The sequence below is a fragment of the Cherax quadricarinatus genome, chromosome 7 (genome assembly GCF_038502225.1).
Source record: "Cherax quadricarinatus isolate ZL_2023a chromosome 7, ASM3850222v1, whole genome shotgun sequence".
Taxonomy (NCBI): Eukaryota; Metazoa; Arthropoda; class Malacostraca; order Decapoda; family Parastacidae; genus Cherax; species Cherax quadricarinatus.
The window spans coordinates 50,350,270-50,371,547 of NC_091298.1; the positions used below are offsets into that span (position 1 = coordinate 50,350,270).

At 40.8% G+C, this 21,278-nt stretch overlaps 1 protein-coding gene across 1 annotated transcript in view; it reads left to right on the top strand.

Annotated features, from left to right (window-relative positions):
• The window catches only part of LOC128687037 (protein tolkin), a 449,316-nt gene that overhangs the window by 363,905 nt on the left and 64,133 nt on the right, over window positions 1-21,278 (top strand). Inside the window, exon 14 of the mRNA XM_070082113.1 lies at window positions 5,194-5,380. Within this exon, the coding sequence (XP_069938214.1) occupies window positions 5,194-5,380 (187 nt within the window). The remainder of the gene's footprint in view (window positions 1-5,193; window positions 5,381-21,278) is intronic.

Here is a 21,278-nt window from a genome sequence, read left to right on the forward strand (position 1 = left end):
GTACATCCTGGAGCCTACCCATCAACCTTTTATCCACCAATACATAATCTAATAAACTACTTTCATTACGTGCTACATCATACCTTGTATATTTATTTATCCTCTTTTTCATAAAATATGTATTACTTATTACCAAATTTCTTTCTACACATAGCTCAATTAAAGGCTCCCCATTTACATTTACCCCTGGCACCCCAAATTTACCTACTACTCCCTCCATAACATTTTTACCCACTTTAGCATTGAAATCCCCAACCACCATTACTCTCACACTTGATTCAAAACTCCCCACGCATTCACTCAACATTTCCCAAAATCTCTCTCTCTCCTCTACACTTCTCTCTTCTCCAGGTGCATACACGCTTATTATAACCCACTTTTCACATCCAATCTTTATTTTACTCCACATAATCCTTGAATTAATACATTTATAGTCCCTCTTTTCCTGCCATAGCTTATCCTTCAACATTATTGCTACTCCTTCTTTAGCTCTAACTCTATTTGAAACCCCTGACCTAATCCCATTTATTCCTCTCCACTGAAACTCTCCCACCCCCTTCAGCTTTGTTTCACTTAAAGCCAGGACATCCAGCTTCTTCTCATTCATAACATCCACAATCATCTCTTTCTTATCATCTGCACAACATCCACGCACATTCAGACTTCCCACTTTGACAATTTTCTTCTTCTTATTCTTTTTAGTAATCTTTACAGGAAAAGGGGTTACTAGCCCATTGTTCCCGGCATTTTAGTTGACTTTTACAACACGCATGGCTTACGGAGGAAAGATTCTTATTCCACTTCCCCATGGATATAAAAGGAAAATTAATAAGACCAAGAACTATTAAGATAAAATCAAAGAAAACTCAGATGAGTGTGTATAAATAAATGTGTACATGTATGTGTAGTGTGACCTAAGTGTAAGTAGAAGTAGCAAGACATGCCTGTAATCTTGCATATTTATGAGACAGACAAAAGACATCAGCAATCCTACCATCATGTAAAACAATCACAGGCTTTCGTTTTACGCTCACTTGGCAGGACGGTAGTACCTCCCTGGGTGGTTGCTGTCTACCAACCTACTACCATACATTTATTAAACAAAAATACCAGCCACTCCAACACCGTCCTCCCCTACTTTTAACATTTCTGTCATGATCCCATCAGTTCCAGGTGCTTTACCCCCTTTCATTCTACGTAATGCCTCACGCACCTTCCCCCACACTCACATCCTGCTCTTCTTCACTCCTAAAAGATGGTATACCTCCCTGGCCAGTGCATGAAATTACCGCCTCCCTTTCTTCATCAACATTTTAAAGTTCCTCAAAATATTCTCGGCATCTACCCAATAGCTCCATCTCCCCATCTACTAACTCCCCTACTTTGTTTTTAACTGACAAATCCATTTGCTCCCTAGGCTTTCTTAACTTGTTTAACTCATAACAAAATTTTATCTTATTTTCATTAAAATTTCTTGACGGTGCCTCTCCCTCTCTGTCATCTGCTCTCCTTTTTGCACTCTCACCACTCTCTTCGCCTTTCATTTACTCTCCATATACTCTACTCTTCTTATAACACTTCTGCTTTGTAAATACCTCTCATAAGCTACCTTTTTCTCTTTTATCACACCCTTTACTTCATCATTCCACCAATCACTCCTCTTTCCTCCTCCACCCACCCTCCTGTAACCACAAACTTCTGCCCCACATTCTAATACTGCATTTTTAAAACTATTCCAACCCTCTTCAACCCCTCTCCCCCTCCCCACTACTCATACTTGCACCAGCCCACCTTTCTGCCAATAGTTGCTTATATTTCACTCGAACTTCCTCCTCCCTTAGTTTATACACTTTCACCTCCCTCTTACTTGTTGCCATTTTCCTCTTATCCCATCTACCTCTTACTCTAACTGTAGCTACAACTAGATAATGATCCGATATATCAGTTGCCCCTCTATAAACGTGTACAACCTGGAGCTTACCCATCAACCTTTTACCCACCAATACATAATCTAACGAACTATTTACATTACATGCTATATCATACCTTGTATATTTATTTATCCTCTTTTTCATAAAATATGTATTACTTTTTACCAATCCTCTTTCTACACATAGCTCAATTAAAGGCTCCCCTTTTTCATTTACCCCTGGCACCCCAAATTTACCTACTACTCCCTCCACAACATTTTTACCCGCTTTAGCATTAAAATCCCCAACCACAAGTACTCTCACACTTGGTTCAAAACTCCCCACGCATTCACTCAACATTTCCCAAACTCTCTCTCCTCTGTACTTCTCTCTTCCCCAGGTGCATTTACACTTACTTTAACCCACTTTTTACATCCAACCTTTATTTTACTCCACATAATCCTTGAATTAATACATTTATAGTCCCTCTTTTCCTGCCATAGCTCATCCTTCAACATTATTGCTACTCCTTCTTTAGCTCTAACTCTATTTGAAACCCCTGACCTAATTCCATTTATTCCTCTCCACTGAAACTCACCCACCCTCTTCAGCTTTGTTTCACTTAAAGCCAGGACATCCAGCTTCTTCTCATTCATAAGATCGACAATCATCTCTTTCTTATCATTCGCACAACATCCACGCACATTCAGACTTCCCACTTTGACAATTTTCTTCTTCTTATTCTTTTTAGTAATTATTACAGGAAAAGGGGTTACTAGCCCATTGTTCCCGGCATTTTAGTTGACCTTTACAACACGCATGGCTTATGGAGGAAAGATTCTTATTCCACTTCCCCATGGATATAAAAGGAAAAGTAATAAGAACAAGAACTGAGATAAAATCAAAGAAAACTCGGATGAGTGTGTGTAAATAAACGTGTACATGTATGTTTAGTGTGACCTAAGTGTAAGTAGAAGTAGCAAGACGTACCTGTAATTGTGCATATTTATGAGACAGACAAAAGACACCAGCAATCCTACCATCATGTAAAACAATTACAGGCTTTCGTTTTACACTCACTTGGCAGGACGGTATGCACCAATTGTCTAAGGAACTGAATTCCTTAGACAATTGGTCTTCCAAGCCTGGAGGATGAGAAGGAGCATTGTCCAATAACAGGAGGCACTGGAGTGGCAATTTATTATCCAGGAGTTATTTCTTCACACTCGGGCCAAACACTTCATTGAATCATTCCAGGAAAATTTCCCTGGTGACCCATGCCCTACTGTTAGCCTTCCACATCACACACAATTTTACTCTTGACAACACTGTTTTTCTTGGAAACACTGGGATTTTCGGAGTGATACACCAGTAAAGGCTTTATTTTAAATCACTAGCATTACCACACAAGAGAGTTAGTCTGTCTTTCATAGGCTTGTGTCCTGGGAGTGCCTTTTCCTCCTGCATAATGTAGGTCCTCTTTGGCATTTTCTTCCACAACAGGCCTGTTTCATCACAATTGAACACTTGTTGGGGGTTGGAGGTTTCCAGCCTCTATATAACATTTGAATTCCCACACAAATTTTTCAGCCACTTGTTTGTCTGAACTGGCACCCTCACCATGCCTTACAACACTGTGCATACCACCTCACTTCTTGAATTTTTCAAACCAGCCTTTGCTGGGCTTAAATTCACCTACATCAGCATTTGTTTCAGGCAGTTTCTTTATGAGATCGTTGTGCAACTGCCTTGCCTTTTCACAAATTATAGACTGCACAACACTATCTCCTACTAACTCTTTCTCTCTGATCCACACCAACAACAATTTCTCCACTTCAGTTGTTTGGGATCTTTGTTTGGTTATCGCATTCACCCCTTTCACAACATCAGCTTCAATGATTTCTTTTCTCTTTGCCACAGTGGAGCTGATTGTTGATGGCGACTTCCCATACATCCTGCCGAGTTCAGCAATGCATATGACACTATCATACTTTTTTAGGATATCTTTTTTCAGTTCTATGGTGTTCCTCACTTTCTTTACCAAAGCACTGGCACTAAGAGCTTTCTTTGGGGCCATGGTCGCTTATTTAGCAGATACACAATAAACAAGTGGCAAAAACAATGGATTATTACGAAGTTTCATAGAACCTGGCAGGATATGTTCACTTGCCGAGAAACAGTGCTACACAGGCTGAGAATGCATGTGGGAGGTGGCTTTGTCGGCGTGCTGAGGACTGGACAGGTTCCATGCGATCGATGAAAACGGAGGTAATTAACAAAAACAGAACTAAAATATCAACGAAAAAAGTCGGCCAAAACCGAAATCGGCAATAACAGAGACTGACGAAAATGAAGGGTCCCCTGTACAGGCTTCTGTTTTACACTCACTTGGCAGAACCGTAGTACCTCCCTGGGCGGTTGCTGTCTACCAACCTACTACCTAGGAAATAGTTATTATCCTCATCTAAAAATTGTGTGTATAATACAGGAAAGCATGTATGTATACTTGTAGTCAATGTATGTACATGTATGCTGTATTATAAAGTAACAATAACTACCACATCAAGAATGATATTACTGTAATAGAAAATAAAGGAAGTGTTCTTCCTCTTTCAACAAACCGGCAGTATCCCACCAAGGCAGGGTGGCCCAAAAAGAAAAAAGATAGTTTCTCTTTTTAAATTTAGTAATTTATACAGGAGAAGGGGTTACTAGCCCCTTGCCCCCGGCATTTTAGTCACCTCTTACAACACGCATGGCTTACGGAGGAAGAATTCTGTTCCACTTCCCCATGGAGATAAGAGGAAATAAACAAGAACAAGAACTAAAAAGAAAATAGAAGAAAACCCAGAGGGGTGTGTATATATATGCTTGTACATGTATGTGTAGTGTGACCTAAGTGTAAGTAGAAGTAGCAAGACATACCTGAAATTTTGAATGTTCATGAGATAGAAAAAAAGACACCAGCAATCCTACCATCATGTAAAACAATTACAGGCTTTCCTTTTAAACTCACTTGGCAGGACAGTAGTACCTCCATGGGCGGTTGCTGTCTGCCAACCTACTACGTAGGAAATAGTTATTATCCTCATCTAAAAATTGTGTGTATAATACAGGAAAGCATATATGTATACATGTAGTCAGTGTATGTATGCTGTACGTGTATTATATAGTAACAACAACTACCACATCAAGAATGATATTACTGTAATAGAAAATAAAGGAAGTGTTACTGTTATTATTTTTTACCAATTTCCTGAAAGCACCCTTGTTTCTGTTTCAGCAAGATTGCGAGTACGACAGCGTTGATATCCGCAGCAAATTAGGAGTAGCAGAAATGAGAAAACACGGGGTATTTTGTGGACAACGTCTTCCATCAGTTATAACATCAGAGGGGAACAGTCTTCGTATAGAATTTAATTCTGATAATTCGGTTCAGAAAAGTGGCTTTGCTGCAGTCTTCTTTACAGGTATATATATGTGTGCTGATTGCCTTATGGTCAGCCCTAGGTCATTAATGGCTACAGTATACAGTATTACTACTAGGCTAGGAAAATGGATACCACTTCTTCCATTTTATTTTCTGTCATTATTACCCTCTTAATAAATTCTGTTTTCACTCTTATTGTACTAGCACTTCATTTTCCTTGTATTACTGGTACAGTATTTATATTGTTTATTACTTTCCACATCATATGTATGCGTCTGCTCATTCAAATCTCGGTCTCTCTATAGACGTTCTTCACTGCAGTAAAATGGTGATTGCATCACTTAGAAAATAAAAGTCAAACTGTCATGTGTAATTCTTGACACTTACACCATTGAGAGTGACAGCAAGGCAGTGGTCATTGTTGTAGTCACTAGACCTATGGTGGGAAAAAGCAATGACTGCTGCCTTGCCAGTCTAGTGACTACAATGTTCACATTTTTGTCAGTAGACACCACCATTTATAGCTTCACACAGTCATCTTGAGAGGTTCATTGATGCTAAGTAAGTTTACTTAGGTATACACAATTACAGTTATATAGATTATCATATATAGCAGCATGTGTGTAGAGAACCTAGGATAACCCAAAAAAGTCGGACAGAGTGACTTAATTCCACTGGTGTCCTTTTGTTACCTTATCAATAATATTACATTAATATAAAAATCAAATGTGGATTAGATTTTGCCACCGAAGTAACTAATTTATTGTGCACCCCATATCCATCCTGTGGATGGTAGCGCAAGAGCATATAGATACACAAAAGGCCTAGGAACTAGGCCTTATCTGTTCACTTATCTGTTACAAGCAAATTTAGGAAATTTGCTTAGTATATCTGGTATCTTTTTTTCATTAATAAGATATCTTGACATGTCACAGCTGTATAGTCCTTGTGGCTTAGCGCTTCTTTTTGATTATAATAATAATAATAATAATTGACATGTCACATAGGTTATTAAACGTACTGTCTATCTCTGTATTCCTCAATAAGTGGACAATTAAGCACACAATGTTAAAGACAGTGACCATAGGGCTAATCACATAATTTGCATTTAATTTGATCATCATCTGTGTGTCTCCCAAACTGCCAGAAGTACTTGTAACCAAGCCTAAGCCTGGCCACTACAACATCAGTCAGTCTGTTCACATTGCAAGTTGCTCTATAAACATACTTATCTACGTTCATGTTATCATAGTGGGTTATAGATCTACTCAGGCTTCTAACTGCATTCCTGTAACAATAATTTTCATTATTTACTTCTCTCCTAATATTAGACCAAAATTATATTCTACATTCTCCTTCTGGGTACTCTTCTTGGCTAACATATCAACTTTATCATGAGGGAGTAATCCAATGTGTGATGGGATCCATAGCAATTGTACATTAATTCCTTTGTCCCTGATTTTTGAGTATCTATACCTGGCTTCTCCAATGAGCATGTTGTTGGAGTCATTATGTGAGTCAAGAGCCTTCAGTAATGACAGAATCAGTAATGATGATAGTCAAGCTCAGTGTCATAAGTTAGCTTTAGCGCCATTAGGATTGCAAACAATTCAGTTTGCAGTGTAGACGCCCAGTTGTTAATTCTTATGCCTAGTTCAGCAAGTTTATGATCGTTCTTAACTAGGGAGGTGGCAACAAGAGCAGATGCAGCCCTGCCAGAAGACTCCTGTTTAGATCCATCAGTGTATATAACTTGTGATAACTTATTACTACCAGCTAGGCGAGAAATTTCTTCTTGAGCAGTTGCTTTAACAAGTGATTTAAGGAAGGGATTACTAGCAATGAGCTTCTTGGGAGGGACTTGCAGGTATGTGATATTAAATGAACACATCTTCCATGGAGGGGTGAAATGCTCTTGTTGTCTACAGTGATACAGTTCATACAGGTTATGAAACTTAATGGAATTGCACATTTTCACAATCCATTTAGATCTGTGTATTTATTTCGAGACATTTAGTAAGATTCATTGTGACAGTGTCTGGTTCGTTTCTCAACATTCTAATACCGAGTACAGTGTTAATCTCAACAATCCTATCACTGATACTAGAAATACCAAGCTCCTTCCTCATATTAACCCTTTGACTGTCGCAACCCCCAATCCTGAGGTGTCTCCTGGTGTCGCAAAATTTAAAAAAAAAAAAAAATATTTTTTCTCATGAAATGATAGAGAATCTTTTCCCGATTGTAATGACACCAAAAAAAACGAAATTTGATGGAAAACTGACGGAATTATGCTCTCGCGAAGTTAGCGACCTTGGCGCTGTTTACAAATCGGCGATTTTGCCCACTTTGAGCTCTATTTTCGGCTAATTCCATTGTTCCAGTCGCCCATACTCATAGCTATTTCTTTAGAACTTCATTTTTTCTATCGATTGAGTACAAGAAACTGCCCATTTACCGATTTCAACTGCCTAATAATGTGGTCAGAAATTTGCAATTTGGCCAATTTCACGAAAACTAAAAAATATGACTATTTCAAAACAAGGTTCAGAATGAACAATGCAGACATTCCTGGCTCTAAAATAACATTTTCTTTGCTCATCAGTCATGTCTCCAGGCCCCTCTGATATTACTCTTGCTTTCTATTTTGAATTTTTATTCAAACAAAAAATAAAAGACTTACTATTATGCAGACTACTGCAATACTGTAATAATTGTATAAATAACATCAACCCATTCATGACTGCATATTAGAATGGCTAGTTGGACATTTATTGGACAATGGCATCATTTGTTTACTTTTGAACATTGGCAAAAATCAAACATTTCCCCTACTTTGAGCTTCATTTCTAGGTTCTTTTTATAGTAAAATCAATCAAAATCACCTCTACTTATATAATATGTTTTCCATTCTATCAAATGAGACCAAGAAAACGAGAATACAACCATGAATACTATACGAAAATAGACCACAAAGTCGGCATTTTAATTAAAACAAACAGTCGGAGTTTTTTTTTTCTCATTATGCACTGCGTGCTCCAGGATTTTTTTATATGGTGCACACTGACCACACAGACCCATTCTCTCACATGTGGGCCTACCAGCTTTCTCCTGCTTGATTTGAAGCCGCTAAAATTTATGAGTATATATACGTCGGAGAATAGAAGCATCAGGGAAGAGAGAGGTGAAGGTTTATAAACGAAAAGAGGAGGCAGTTAGGGTAAGATATAAACAGCTATTGGAGGATAGATGGGCTAATGAGAGCATAGGCAATGGGGTCGAAGAGGTATGGGGTAGGTTTAAAAATGTAGTGTTAGAGTGTTCAGCAGAAGTTTGTGGTTACAGGAAAGTGGGTGCAGGAGGGAAGAGGAGCGATTGGTGGAATGATGATGTAAAGAGAGTAGTAAGGGAGAAAAAGTTAGCATATGAGAAGTTTTTACAAAGTAGAAGTGATGCAAGGAGGGAAGAGTATATGGAGAAAAAGAGAGAGGTTAAGAGAGTGGTGAAGCAATGTAAAAAGAGAGCAAATGAGAGAGTGGGTGAGATGTTATCAACAAATTTTTTTGAAAATAAGAAAAAGTTTTGGAGTGAGATTAACAAGTTAAGAAAGCCTAGAGAGCAAATGGATTTGTCAGTTAAAAATAGGAGAGGAGAGTTATTAAATGGAGAGTTAGAGGTATTGGGAAGATGGAGGGAATATTTTGAGGAATTGTTAAATGTTGATGAAGATAGGGAAGCTGTGATTTTGTGTATAGGGCAAGGAGGAATAACATCTTGTAGGAGTGAGGAAGAGCCAGTTGTGAGTGTGGGGGAAGTTCGTGAGGCAGTAGGTAAAATGAAAGGGGGTAAGGCAGCTGGGATTGATGGGATAAAGATAGAAATGTTAAAAGCAGGTGGGGATATAGTTTTGGAGTGGTTGGTGCAATTATTTAATAAATGTATGGAAGAGGGTAAGGTACCTAGGGATTGGCAGAGAGCATGCATAGTTCCTTTGTATAAAGGCAAAGGGGATAAAAGAGAGAGCAAAAATTATAGGGGGATAAGTCTGTTGAGTATACCTGGTAAAGTGTATGGTAGAGTTATAATTGAAAGAATTAAGAGTAAGACGGAAAATAGGATAGCAGATGAACAAGGAGGCTTTAGGAAAGGTAGGGGGTGTGTGGACCAGGTGTTTACAGTGAAACATATAAGTGAACAGTATTTAGATAAGGCTAAAGAGGTCTTTGTGGCATTTATGGATTTGGAAAAGGCGTATGACAGGGTGGATAGGGGGGCAATGTGGCAGATGTTGCAAGTGTATGGTGTAGGAGGTAGGTTACTGAAAGCAGCGAAGAGTTTTTACGAGGATAGTGAGGCTCAAGTTAGAGTATGTAGGAAAGAGGGAAATTTTTTCCCAGTAAAAGTAGGCCTTAGACAAGGATGTGTGATGTCACCGTGGTTGTTTAATATATTTATAGATGGGGTTGTAAGAGAAGTAAATGCGAGGGTCTTGGCAAGAGGCGTGGAGTTAAAAGATAAAGAATCACACACAAAGTGGGAGTTGTCACAGCTGCTCTTTGCTGATGACACTGTGCTCTTGGGAGATTCTGAAGAGAAGTTGCAGAGATTGGTGGATGAATTTGGTAGGGTGTGCAAAAGAAGAAAATTAAAGGTGAATACAGGAAAGAGTAAGGTTATGAGGATAACAAAAAGATTAGGTGATGAAAGATTGAATATCAGATTGGAGGGAGAGAGTATGGAGGAGGTGAACGTATTCAGATATTTGGGAGTGGACATGTCAGCAGATGGGTCTATGAAAGATGAGGTGAATCATATAATTGATGAGGGAAAAAGAGTGAGTGGTGCACTTAGGAGTCTGTGGAGACAAAGAACTTTGTCCTTGGAGGCAGAGGGGAATGTATGAGAGTCTAGTTTTACCAACGCTCTTATATGGGTGTGAAGCATGGGTGATGAATGTTGCAGCGAGGAGAAGGCTGGAGGCAGTGGAGATGTCATGTTTGAGGGCAATGTGTGGTGTGAATATAATGCAGAGAATTCGTAGTTTGGAAGTTAGGAGGAGGTGCGGGATTACCAAAACTGTTGTCCACAGGGCTGAGGAAGGGTTGTTGAGGTGGTTTGGACATGTAGAGAGAATGGAGCGAAACAGAATGACTTCATACGTCAAACACGGTACCTCGTAAGACGTATATATACGGCCGCGACAGTCAAAGGGTTAAGAACCTTTGTAGATTTGGGACAGCCAAGAATAATTTTGAGAGCTTCATTTTGCATTAGCTCCAAGGGTCAGAGGGAACTTTCTGTAGCTAATATCAACATGGGAGCAACATAATCAATTAAGGACCTAACATAGGCAATGTACATCATTCTCACGATTATCACATTAGCACCATAGTTGGGGTTGTAGCCAGCAACAGCTTTGAGAGCATTTAGCCTATCTTTGCATTTCTTATATAGTTGTGGTATAGTGGATTTGTTAAAGGGTACATCTACACCAAGATATCTGTAAGCTTGACACAACACAAATTATATAAAATGTTGAATAATAGTTGATGAAGATAAAATAAGCAGAACACAAGAATTATGACAAAAAAATATGAAGAGCACTAAATTATAATAGATTTCACTCCAAAAATCAGCTATCAATTTGTTGGAATTATAGAATGGCTAATAAAATTATGAATAATCACTGAAAAACAATGTAAAATAGAAGACAGTGAAAATAAATAAACAGTAGTGCCTTACTTATACAGCAGGTTAGGTTCCAGGCTACTGCCATAAAGAGGAATATTTTTTTTTTTTTTCCCCCACTTACAAAATGCATATAAATACTAGATAATAAGTTTACACTAACATAGATTAAGTTAGCAATAGAACTAGGTATTAACCCTTAAACGGTCCAAACAGATCGATGTTCAAATTCAGTGCTACAAAAGTAGATCTACTTTTTTTTACATATTTTCAAATATAACAAAAAAAAATGTAGATAAAAGTTTTTTTACACGTTTTCAAATGTAAAACAAAAAAGAAGATCTACATTTTTTTACATACTTTCAGATGTTGAAAAAACGTATATAAACGTTTGGACCATTTAAGGGTTAAAAACAAAAAAAAGTAAAATATACATATAGTGCACTCATTACTTACCTTAAAATATTTGTAGTCTTAATCTAGGGTGAGATGAGTAATATTTATTGTAAGAAATCATGTGTGGTATGTATGGTAGTCAGTCAGGCTACCATACCAGGCCACCCCATCCACACATAATATTCTATGACATTTAAGCATCCCAGAGCGATAAAATGCATATACAGTTCACTCATTACTTAAATTAAAATATTTGTAGTCTTAATGTAGGGTCAGAGGCGAGTAAATGAGATAAAGTGGTGAGTGTGCAAGAGAGAGAGTGTGAGTGTGAGTGTGTGAGAGTGTGAGAGTGTGAGTGTGTGAGTGTGTGAGTGTGTGAGTGTGTGTGTGAGTGTGTGAGTGTGTGAGTGTGTGAGTGTGAGAGTGTGAGAGTGTGAGAGAGAGTGTGAGAGTGTGAGAGAGAGTGTGAGAGAGTGTGAGAGAGAGTGTGAGAGAGAGTGTGTGAGTGTGAGAGTGTGAGAGTGAGAGTGAGTGTGAGTGTGAGTGTGAGTGTGAGAGTGAGAGTGAGAGTGTGAGAGTGAGTGTGAGAGTGTGAGAGTGAGAGTGTGAGAGTGTGAGAGTGAGAGTGTGAGAGTGAGAGTGTGAGAGTGTGAGAGTGAGAGTGTGAGAGTGAGAGTGTGAGAGTGAGAGTGTGAGAGTGAGAGTGTGAGAGTGAGAGTGTGAGAGTGAGAGTGTGAGAGTGAGAGTGTGAGAGTGAGAGTGTGAGAGTGAGAGTGAGAGTGTGAGAGTGTGAGAGTGAGAGTGTGAGAGTGAGAGTGTGAGAGTGAGAGTGAGAGTGAGAGTGTGAGAGTGAGAGTGTGAGAGTGAGAGTGTGAGAGTGAGAGTGTGAGAGTGAGAGTGTGAGAGTGTGAGAGTGTGAGAGTGTGAGAGTGAGAGTGAGAGTGTGAGAGTGAGAGTGAGAGTGTGAGAGTGAGAGTGTGAGAGTGAGAGTGTGAGAGTGAGAGTGTGAGAGTGAGAGTGTGAGAGTGAGAGTGTGAGAGTGAGAGTGTGAGAGTGAGAGTGTGAGAGTGAGAGTGTGAGAGTGAGAGTGTGAGAGTGAGAGTGTGAGAGTGAGAGTGTGAGAGTGTGAGAGTGAGAGTGTGAGAGTGTGAGAGTGTGAGAGTGAGAGTGTGAGAGTGAGAGTGTGAGAGTGAGAGTGTGAGAGTGAGAGTGTGAGAGTGAGAGTGTGAGAGTGAGAGAGTGAGAGTGTGAGAGTGAGAGAGTGAGAGTGTGAGAGTGAGAGTGTGAGAGTGAGAGTGTGAGAGTGTGAGAGTGAGAGTGTGAGAGTGAGAGTGTGAGAGTGAGAGTGAGAGTGTGAGAGTGAGAGTGTGAGAGTGAGAGTGTGAGAGTGAGAGTGTGAGAGTGAGAGTGTGAGAGTGAGAGTGTGAGAGTGAGAGTGTGAGAGTGAGAGTGTGAGAGTGAGAGTGAGAGTGTGAGAGTGTGAGAGTGAGAGTGTGAGAGTGAGAGTGTGAGAGTGAGAGTGTGAGAGTGAGAGTGTGAGAGTGAGAGTGTGAGAGTGTGAGAGTGAGAGTGTGAGTGTGAGAGTGAGAGTGTGAGAGTGTGAGTGTGAGAGTGTGAGTGTGAGAGTGAGAGTGTGAGAGTGTGAGAGTGAGAGTGTGAGAGTGAGAGTGTGAGAGTGAGAGTGTGAGAGTGTGAGAGTGAGAGTGTGAGAGTGTGAGAGTGTGAGAGTGAGAGTGTGAGAGTGTGAGAGTGTGAGAGTGTGAGAGTGTGAGAGTGTGAGAGTGTGAGAGTGTGAGAGTGAGAGTGAGAGTGAGAGTGTGAGTGTGAGTGTGAGTGTGAGTGTGAGTGTGAGAGTGAGTGTGAGTGTGAGAGTGAGTGTGAATGTGAGAGTGAATGTGAGAGTGAGAGAGAGTGAGAGTGAGAATGTGAGAGAGAGTGCGAGTGTGCGAGAGAGTGCGAGTGTGCGAGAGAGTGCGAGTGTGCGAGAGAGTGCGAGTGTGCGAGAGAGAGTGAGAGTGTGTGAGTACACGAGGGAGGACACGTGCGGAGTTATACAAATAAATCAGGCAGATGCGAGTTTTGTAAACAAAGCAGGCGAACACCTCTGGTTTGTGTACAAGTTGTCTCTACATTGATGTGGTAGAATAAATAAAGAGGAACACCCCCATTTTCATGTAACACCATTTTTAGGAGAATTAGGAGAAATGATGCTCTGAGTGAAGGCATATGAAAGGAATAATTTTCTACAGTTACCCCCAGTAACACACTTTCCCTGATGTTGGACTAGAGAAAACGTTATTCTTGCTGTCACTCATACAAGTTGTCTGGCTACCACATCTCATATTTATGTTGATTTATTCTACTGTGGAGTGTATTTATCATCTTTATATGTTACATATTGTGTTTATATAATTTAGAAAAAATATCATAGATGGTGTAAAGGTAGTGTGTGTAAAGGTAGAAAGTTGAAAGTGAACATATAAAAGAGTAAGGTGATGAGGGTATCAAATGATTTAGATAAAGAAAAATTGGATATCAAATTGGGGAGAAGGAGTATGGAAGAAGTGAATGTGTTCAGATACTTGGGAGTTGACGTGTCAGCGAATGGATTTATGAAGGATGAGGTTAATCATAGAATTGATGAGGGGAAAAAAGGCGAGTGATGCGTTGAGGTATATGTGGAGACAATAAACGTTATCTGTGGAGGCAAAGAAGGGAATGTGTGAAAGTATAGTAGTACCAACACACTTTTATGGGTGTGAAGCTTGGGTTGTGAATGCAGCAGCAAGGAGGCGGTTGGAGGCAGTGGAGATATCCTCTCTAAGGGCAATGTGTGGTGTAAATATTATGCAGAAAATTCGGAGTAGGTGTGGAGTTCATAAAAGTATTTGTCAGAGGGCTGAAGAGGGATTGTTGAGGTGGTTTGGTCATTTAGAGAGAATGAATCAAAGTAGAATGACATGGAGAGCGTAGGGGGTAGGGGTCGTTCTCGAAAAGGTTGGAAGGAAGGGGGAAGGGAGGTTTTGTGGGCTAGGGGCTTGGACTTCCAGCAGGCGTGCATGAGCATGTTTGATAGGAGTGAATGGAGACGAATGGTATTTGGGACATGACGATCTGTTGGAGTGTGAGCAGGGTAATATTTAGTGAAGGGATTTAGGGAAACCGTTTTTTTTTTATATAGCCAGACTTTAGTCCTGGAAATGGGAAGTACAATGCCTGCACTCTAAAGGAGGGGTTCGGGATATTAGCAGTTTGGAGGAATATGTTGTGTGTATTTATACGTATATGCTTCTAAACTGTTGTGTCCTGAGAACCTCTGCAAAAACAGTGATTATGTGTGAGTGAGGCGAAAGTGTTGAATGATGATGAAAGTATTTTCTTTTGGGGGATTTTCTTTCTTTTTGGGTCACCCTGCCTCAGTGGGAGACGGCCGACTTGTTAAAAAAAAAAATCATAGATGGATTAATAAAAATGCGTATGTTAACGTAATATATGACATTTAATGAGACTTGGTCATTATTATTGAGTATTACTATTATCATTACTAATATGGTGTCTCGAGACATAAGACATTCGTATTGATTTTAAAGTGTACCTGCACTCCAGCACAGTGTGCAAGTTTATTTAGGTACAGCGTATTTGATAGGAGTGAATGGAGACAAATGGTTTTTAATATTTCACGTGCTGTTGAAGTGTGAGCAAAGTAACATTTATGAAGGGGTTCAGAGAAACCGGCAGGACGGACTTGAGTCTTGGAGATATGAAGTACAGTGTCTGCACTCTGAAGGAGGGATGTTAATGTTGCAGTTTTATAAACTGTAGTGTAAAGCACCCCTCTGGCAAGACAGTGATGGAGTGAATTATGATGAAAGTTTTTCTTTTTTGGGCCATACTGCCTTGGTGGGAATCGGCTGATGTGTTAATAAAAAAAAAATATAAAATATGAAATAACTTTTAAAAACACTTGAAATTTTGGAGTTTCCAGACATAATGGAGAGACATGGTGCTTACGGAGAATGTAAACAAACTCGGTGGGGTGCATCACCATATTAGAAAGTCAGGTAGTAGGTTGGTAGACAGCAACTACCCAGGGAAGTACTACCGTCCTGCCAGATGACTGTGAAACAGAAACCTGTAACTGTTTTGCATGATGGTAGGATTGCTGGTTTCTTTTTTCTGTCTCATAAACACGCTAGATAACAGGGATATCTTGCTACTCCTACTTACACTTTGGTCACACTTCACAGACACGCACATGCATATATATATACATACATCTAGGTTTTTCCCCTTTTTCTAAATAGCTCTTGTTCTTCTTTATTTCTTCTATTGTCCATGGGGAAGTGGAAAAGAATCTTTCCTCCGTAAGCCATGCGTGTCGTATGAGGCGACTAAAATGCCGGGAGCAATGGGCTAGTAACCCCTTCTCCTGTAGACATTTACTAAAAAAGAGAAGAAGAAAAACTTTATAAAACTGGGATGCTTAAATGTGCGTGGATATTACAACCTAGGATTTCAAATGGCCTGTTATCCCAGGTGTAATGGGAGCAAATAAACACAGTAGAAAAAGTTTAGACTTATATTATCCTTCACCAATTTATAACAGCAATATGTACACTATGTACAGTGATAAATATAGTGCACTCCACGGTAAGTAAGGCAGAAATAGAAGCCACAAGATAGCAGACCGTGCTCAACCAGCTCTAGAATGGGAATGACAAGGGCAGACAGGAGAGCGGTATCCACATAACCTCTGCGATTGTCAATCCCACCTTCTTATTGGCTAGAACCTGGTCACTAGTTGAACGATGGGGCCCCATCACCAACTCTTAGCAACCTGGTTCGCTGGTTGGGGGAGATAGCCTGTAAATGAGGGTGTGTCCATGCGCCGATTAAAGGTTACGTACTCTTTGCATGCCACACCCCCACCCCCGAGAAGGCTCAGGATTAGGCTGCCACCTCCCAGTGGTAACCGTGCCGCCATGGCACAAAATAATGGGACCGCCTATCCTCTCCACCATCCAACTCTTAGATAGAGCTCAGCTTTCCTAGTGACCAAAAGCCAAACCCTAAACTCAGAGTGAGACAGCAGTCAGATAGGCCAACATAGGTCCAAGATACAAGCGGACGGTAGCCCGTATCCCCTCACTAAAAAAAAACCCCCACATCAGGGGATAAAAAAAAAGAGCTTGAAAGGGGGTTACCACAAATACATCCTAACCTAAATAAAATATTAAACTAGACTCTTGACAAAGAGTCTGCCAACACATTTTCTTTGCCGGCAATATAATTAATTTTTATATTGTAGGGCTGCAGCCTGAGCGTCCAACGCATAAGCCTTGTGTTGTGATTCTTCATGGCTTGGAGATAGACTAACGGGTTGTGATCACTGTAGACTGTGACCACCTGCGATGTCTGGCCCACATAAACATCGAAATGCTCCAAAGCCAGTACCAGCGCGAGGGCTTCTTTTTCAATGGTAGAGTAAGCTCTCTGATGTGGCTGGAACTTGGCTGAAAAATATGCGATTGGCTGCAGCTCCTTGTTCCCGATTTGTAATAGTACCGCCCCAACCCCAGACTCACAAGCATCAACCTGTAATGAAAAAGGTTTGGAGAAGTCTGGAGACAGGAGAATGGGTGCAGAGCACAATAATCTTTTTGCTTTATTAAAAGCAGTGTTACAATCTGACGTCCAATTAAAGGGAACTTTATGACTGGTAAGAGAGGTAAGAGGGGCTACAATATCTGAGAAATTCTTACAGAATCTTCTGTAAAATCCGATCATGCCTAGGAAACGTTGAAGAGATTTCCTATCATGAGGAACTGGATATTCTTTAATCGAAAGAACTTTAGCAAGTTTAGGTGCAACATTACCACTACCTACTTCATGGCCTAGAAAAGTGACAGTGGCCTGGCCAAAGGAAGATTTAGATAAATTAACTGTTAATTGGGAATTCTTAAAGGTCTCAAACAGAGCTTTAAGTCTAAGTAGGTGTTGATCCCAAGTATCAGACACCACAACAATATCATCTAGGTATGCTGCCGTGCCTTCAAGTCCTTTAATAGCCTGATGGATGAGTTTCTGGAATGAAGAGGGGTAATTTTTCATTCCGAAGGGGGTAACTGTATACTGATAATGACCTCCTGGAATTACGAAGGCAGAGATTTCCTTCGCCTTATCTGTCAAAGGTACCTGATAGTAACCTTTAAGGAGATCTAATTTGGACACAAAAGTAGCCTTACCCACAAAGTCAATTACGTCATCCAGACGAGGAAGAGGGTAAGCATCTGTGATTGTGACCTCGTTCACTTTACGGTAGTCTGTGCACATACGAAACCCTCCATCAGCCTTTTTTACTAGGATGCACGGTGAAGCCCATGGACTAGATGACTCCTCCACTAAACCATGTTCTAACAAGAAGTCTACTTCCTGCTGAAGTAGCCTTTGCTTTTCAGGATTAGCTCTGTAGGGGGAGAGTTTAATTGGTTTAGATTTTCCCACATCTACATCATGGTAACCTAACGTACATTTTTTCGGCACATCCGAAAAAATATTAGGATATGACTGTAGAAGCTCAGTTAAATTGGTTGCTTGTATTTCAGATAATCCATCCATTAACGGGCTAGGATCCTTGAGGAGGACAGAATTTGAAAGTTTAGTATTAATTTCAGAGATAGAGTGCAAAGAGTCAGAGTCGTCCTCAGAGGTAGAGGACAGAGTCATTACTGGGACTTTATCTGGTGTATGAAAGGCCTTGATTTGATTAATGTGGTAAGTTTTAGTTTTTGAGGTCTTATCAATGGGAGCTACCACATAATTTACATCAGATAATCTACTTACAATCTGCATAGGTTCTCCATCAGCAGGTATAGGTTGGAGAGGTGCAGGTTTAATGGAATGTCCAGGTTTTCCAACTTGCTGACATTCTCGGCAACACCTAATATGATTCTTCACATCTTTCTTTAATTTTGGCCAATAAAATTCTTTTGTGATTCTATACAAGGTTTTTGTAATTCCTAAGTGACCTCCTAATGACGTATTATGAGCTATATTTAATATCTGAGGTCTATACTTGGTTGGAACCACTAACCTGTCGTATAATTGCCGGCCCTCTATCTCCTTACCAGTCTCAGTGCAGACCAAATAATCATTTTTAACTTCATACTTGACTGGATGACCCAAAGAGGATTTACCCATGGCTGCCTGAAAAGCGAATTTTAAAGAAGGGTCCTTTCGTTGTTCCTCCCGGAAGGACAGTCCCTCGGGCATGGAAACAGAGACATCTGGCAATCCTGCAACCTGGGAATAAGAAGGCTTGATCGGGGTCTGTTCACTTGATTTACGAGACTCCGGCCGGTGTGTCTCATAAAACAACGTGGCTATTCCGAGATCGGAGTCGTCCAAGGATAGGTCAACATTCTCCCCAGACAACCCTTGGGATGTTGCCCGAGTTATGGCCAACACTGGAGAAGCATTAATCATTATAGGTTCAGGACACGAAGTAACAGTAGTAATGTTATTACCCAGTAATAACATGGCATTTTTCATGGGAAATCCTTTTGAGATACCTACAGTCAAGTACCCAGTGTAATATTTGCACTGTACATAAATTTTATGCAAAGGAACAGAATATATAGCTCCTCCGTAAGCTTCCAATAAAACTGAGGAATTCAAGGAAGTATTCTCTGAAAGGGGTAATATTCCTTCTCTGACAAGTGAGCAATATGCTCCAGTATCTCTAAAGGTATTTACTTTAGTTGGTTCTGAGTTTTCCTGAAGGGAAATAAGACTTTCGCAATAATAAGGGGCCATACCTTTTTCTACTTCTCTAGGGGACATGTTACTAGGGATATTAGAGATTTTCCCGATGGGTTGAGGTTTTTGGGGGCAGTTGGAACTGATGTGACCTACTTTATTACACCTGAAGCAGACGACAGGCTTGCCCTTTACTCCCTGATGACGTTGCAAGTGGTGTCGTTCTGGCTGGTGCCTCTCTGGATATTGTTGTCGAGATGCTCCATAAGTAGTTTGCCTCTCCGCAGGGGGACCATATGTTGAGAAGCGTGGCTCACCAGGTGACTTAGTTGGATGTCGTAGACGCTCTCCCTCCGGCTGGCACTTCATTCTCCAATGTTGTCGATCTCTGCTCACGCCAGACTGTTGAAAAGAGAGACGGGACCGCTCGGACAAGGAGCGGTTCGTTTCGAAGGTATCAGCCCACCTGGCTGCCTCCAATGCAGTGGTTAAGTCACGATCCTGCAGAAAGACACGAACCTCGGGTCCCACAGACTCCAGCAGGTTATCAATCAGAATAAGCTGCACCAGCTCCTCAAAGTTAGAGACACCACTCGCTTTATACCAGCTGGTAAAAGCTTTGGTTTGCTGTCTCACAAAGTCCACCAGGGATTGACCAAGCTGCCGCCTGTTCAATTTGAAGGTCTTACGATATTTAGCTGGGATACATGTATATGCTCCCAACACTGTGGTCTTCACTATTTGATAATCAGAGAATTCAGCGTCAGTTAATACCGACGTAAATTCCTGTGCCTTACCCAATAATGCTGTATGAACCAACGCTGCCCAGTGCTGTTCCGGCCACCTCAAGGCTCGAGCCTGATTTTCGAAGCTTTCGAAAAATTGCTCTGGTTCGGCCTCATTGAAGCGGGGAACAAGCTGTACTGCTTTTTGTAAACTGAAATCGTTTACAGAATGCGAAAACTGCCTCCTTTCTCTTTCCCTATCAAATTCTTCCCTTGCGAATGCTCTCTGTTCCCTAGTTTGCTCCAGCATGATTTTTGCCAGCTCAAGTGCCAAGGACGCTGATTCACCTCGAGACAACCCAGCTGCACTATACTGATCATCTTGCTCCGTAGGTGTATCATCTTCCTCATGCGAGAACATGAGAGTTTTTTCCCTAGCTCCCGTAGAGGGAGGAGTTTGATGGGCCATCTCTTCTTCAATAAGTATGTCAGCAATAAGTGAACGCAGTTGCGCAGCTGTAAGAGTGCGTTTATAGGGAATGCCAATGGAACGAGCAATTTGCCAACAACGCTGTAGGGACAATTTAGGTAGGTTATGCAAAGTATATGCCGACACCAGGCGTCTGACTCGTCTAGGTGGCATAAGTTATTCGCTATGCACAGTACGAATACCCCAACGTAACACGTTAATTTGCAGAACACGCTTAGCTATGCACAGTACGATTACAGAATACGCATACAAGCAAAGCCGACTGCACACAAGATTGACCGTAGTGAAGTGAGCACACTGAACAAGCTAGTAGCGAGCTGCTGAACGATCACACAATAGCAAGGCTGATAATAAGCAACTGACACGCAAAATTTGTAAAGCGAAGCGAGACAGCAAGCTACACAGTGTTCCTGCTACAAGCTTCACCCTAAGCTCAACCGTTTCTCTAAGTCCAGCTCTCGGACAGGCTACCCATATTACAACCTAGGATTTCAAATGGCCTGTTATCCCAGGTGTAATGGGAGCAAATAAACACAGTAGAAAAAGTTTAGACTTATATTATCCTTCACCAATTTATAACAGCAATATGTACACTATGTACAGTGATAAATATAGTGCACTCCACGGTAAGCAAGGCAGAAATAGAAGCCACAAGATAGCAGACCGTGCTCAACCAGCTCTAGAATGGGAATGACAAGGGCAGACAGGAGAGCGGTATCCACATAACCTCTGCGATTGTCAATCCCACCTTCTTATTGGCTAGAACCTGGTCGCTGTATAGCCCTTGTGGCTTAGCGCTTCTTTTTGATTATAATAATAATAATAGAACCTGGTCACTAGTTGAACGATGGGGCCCCATCACCAACTCTTAGCAACCTGGT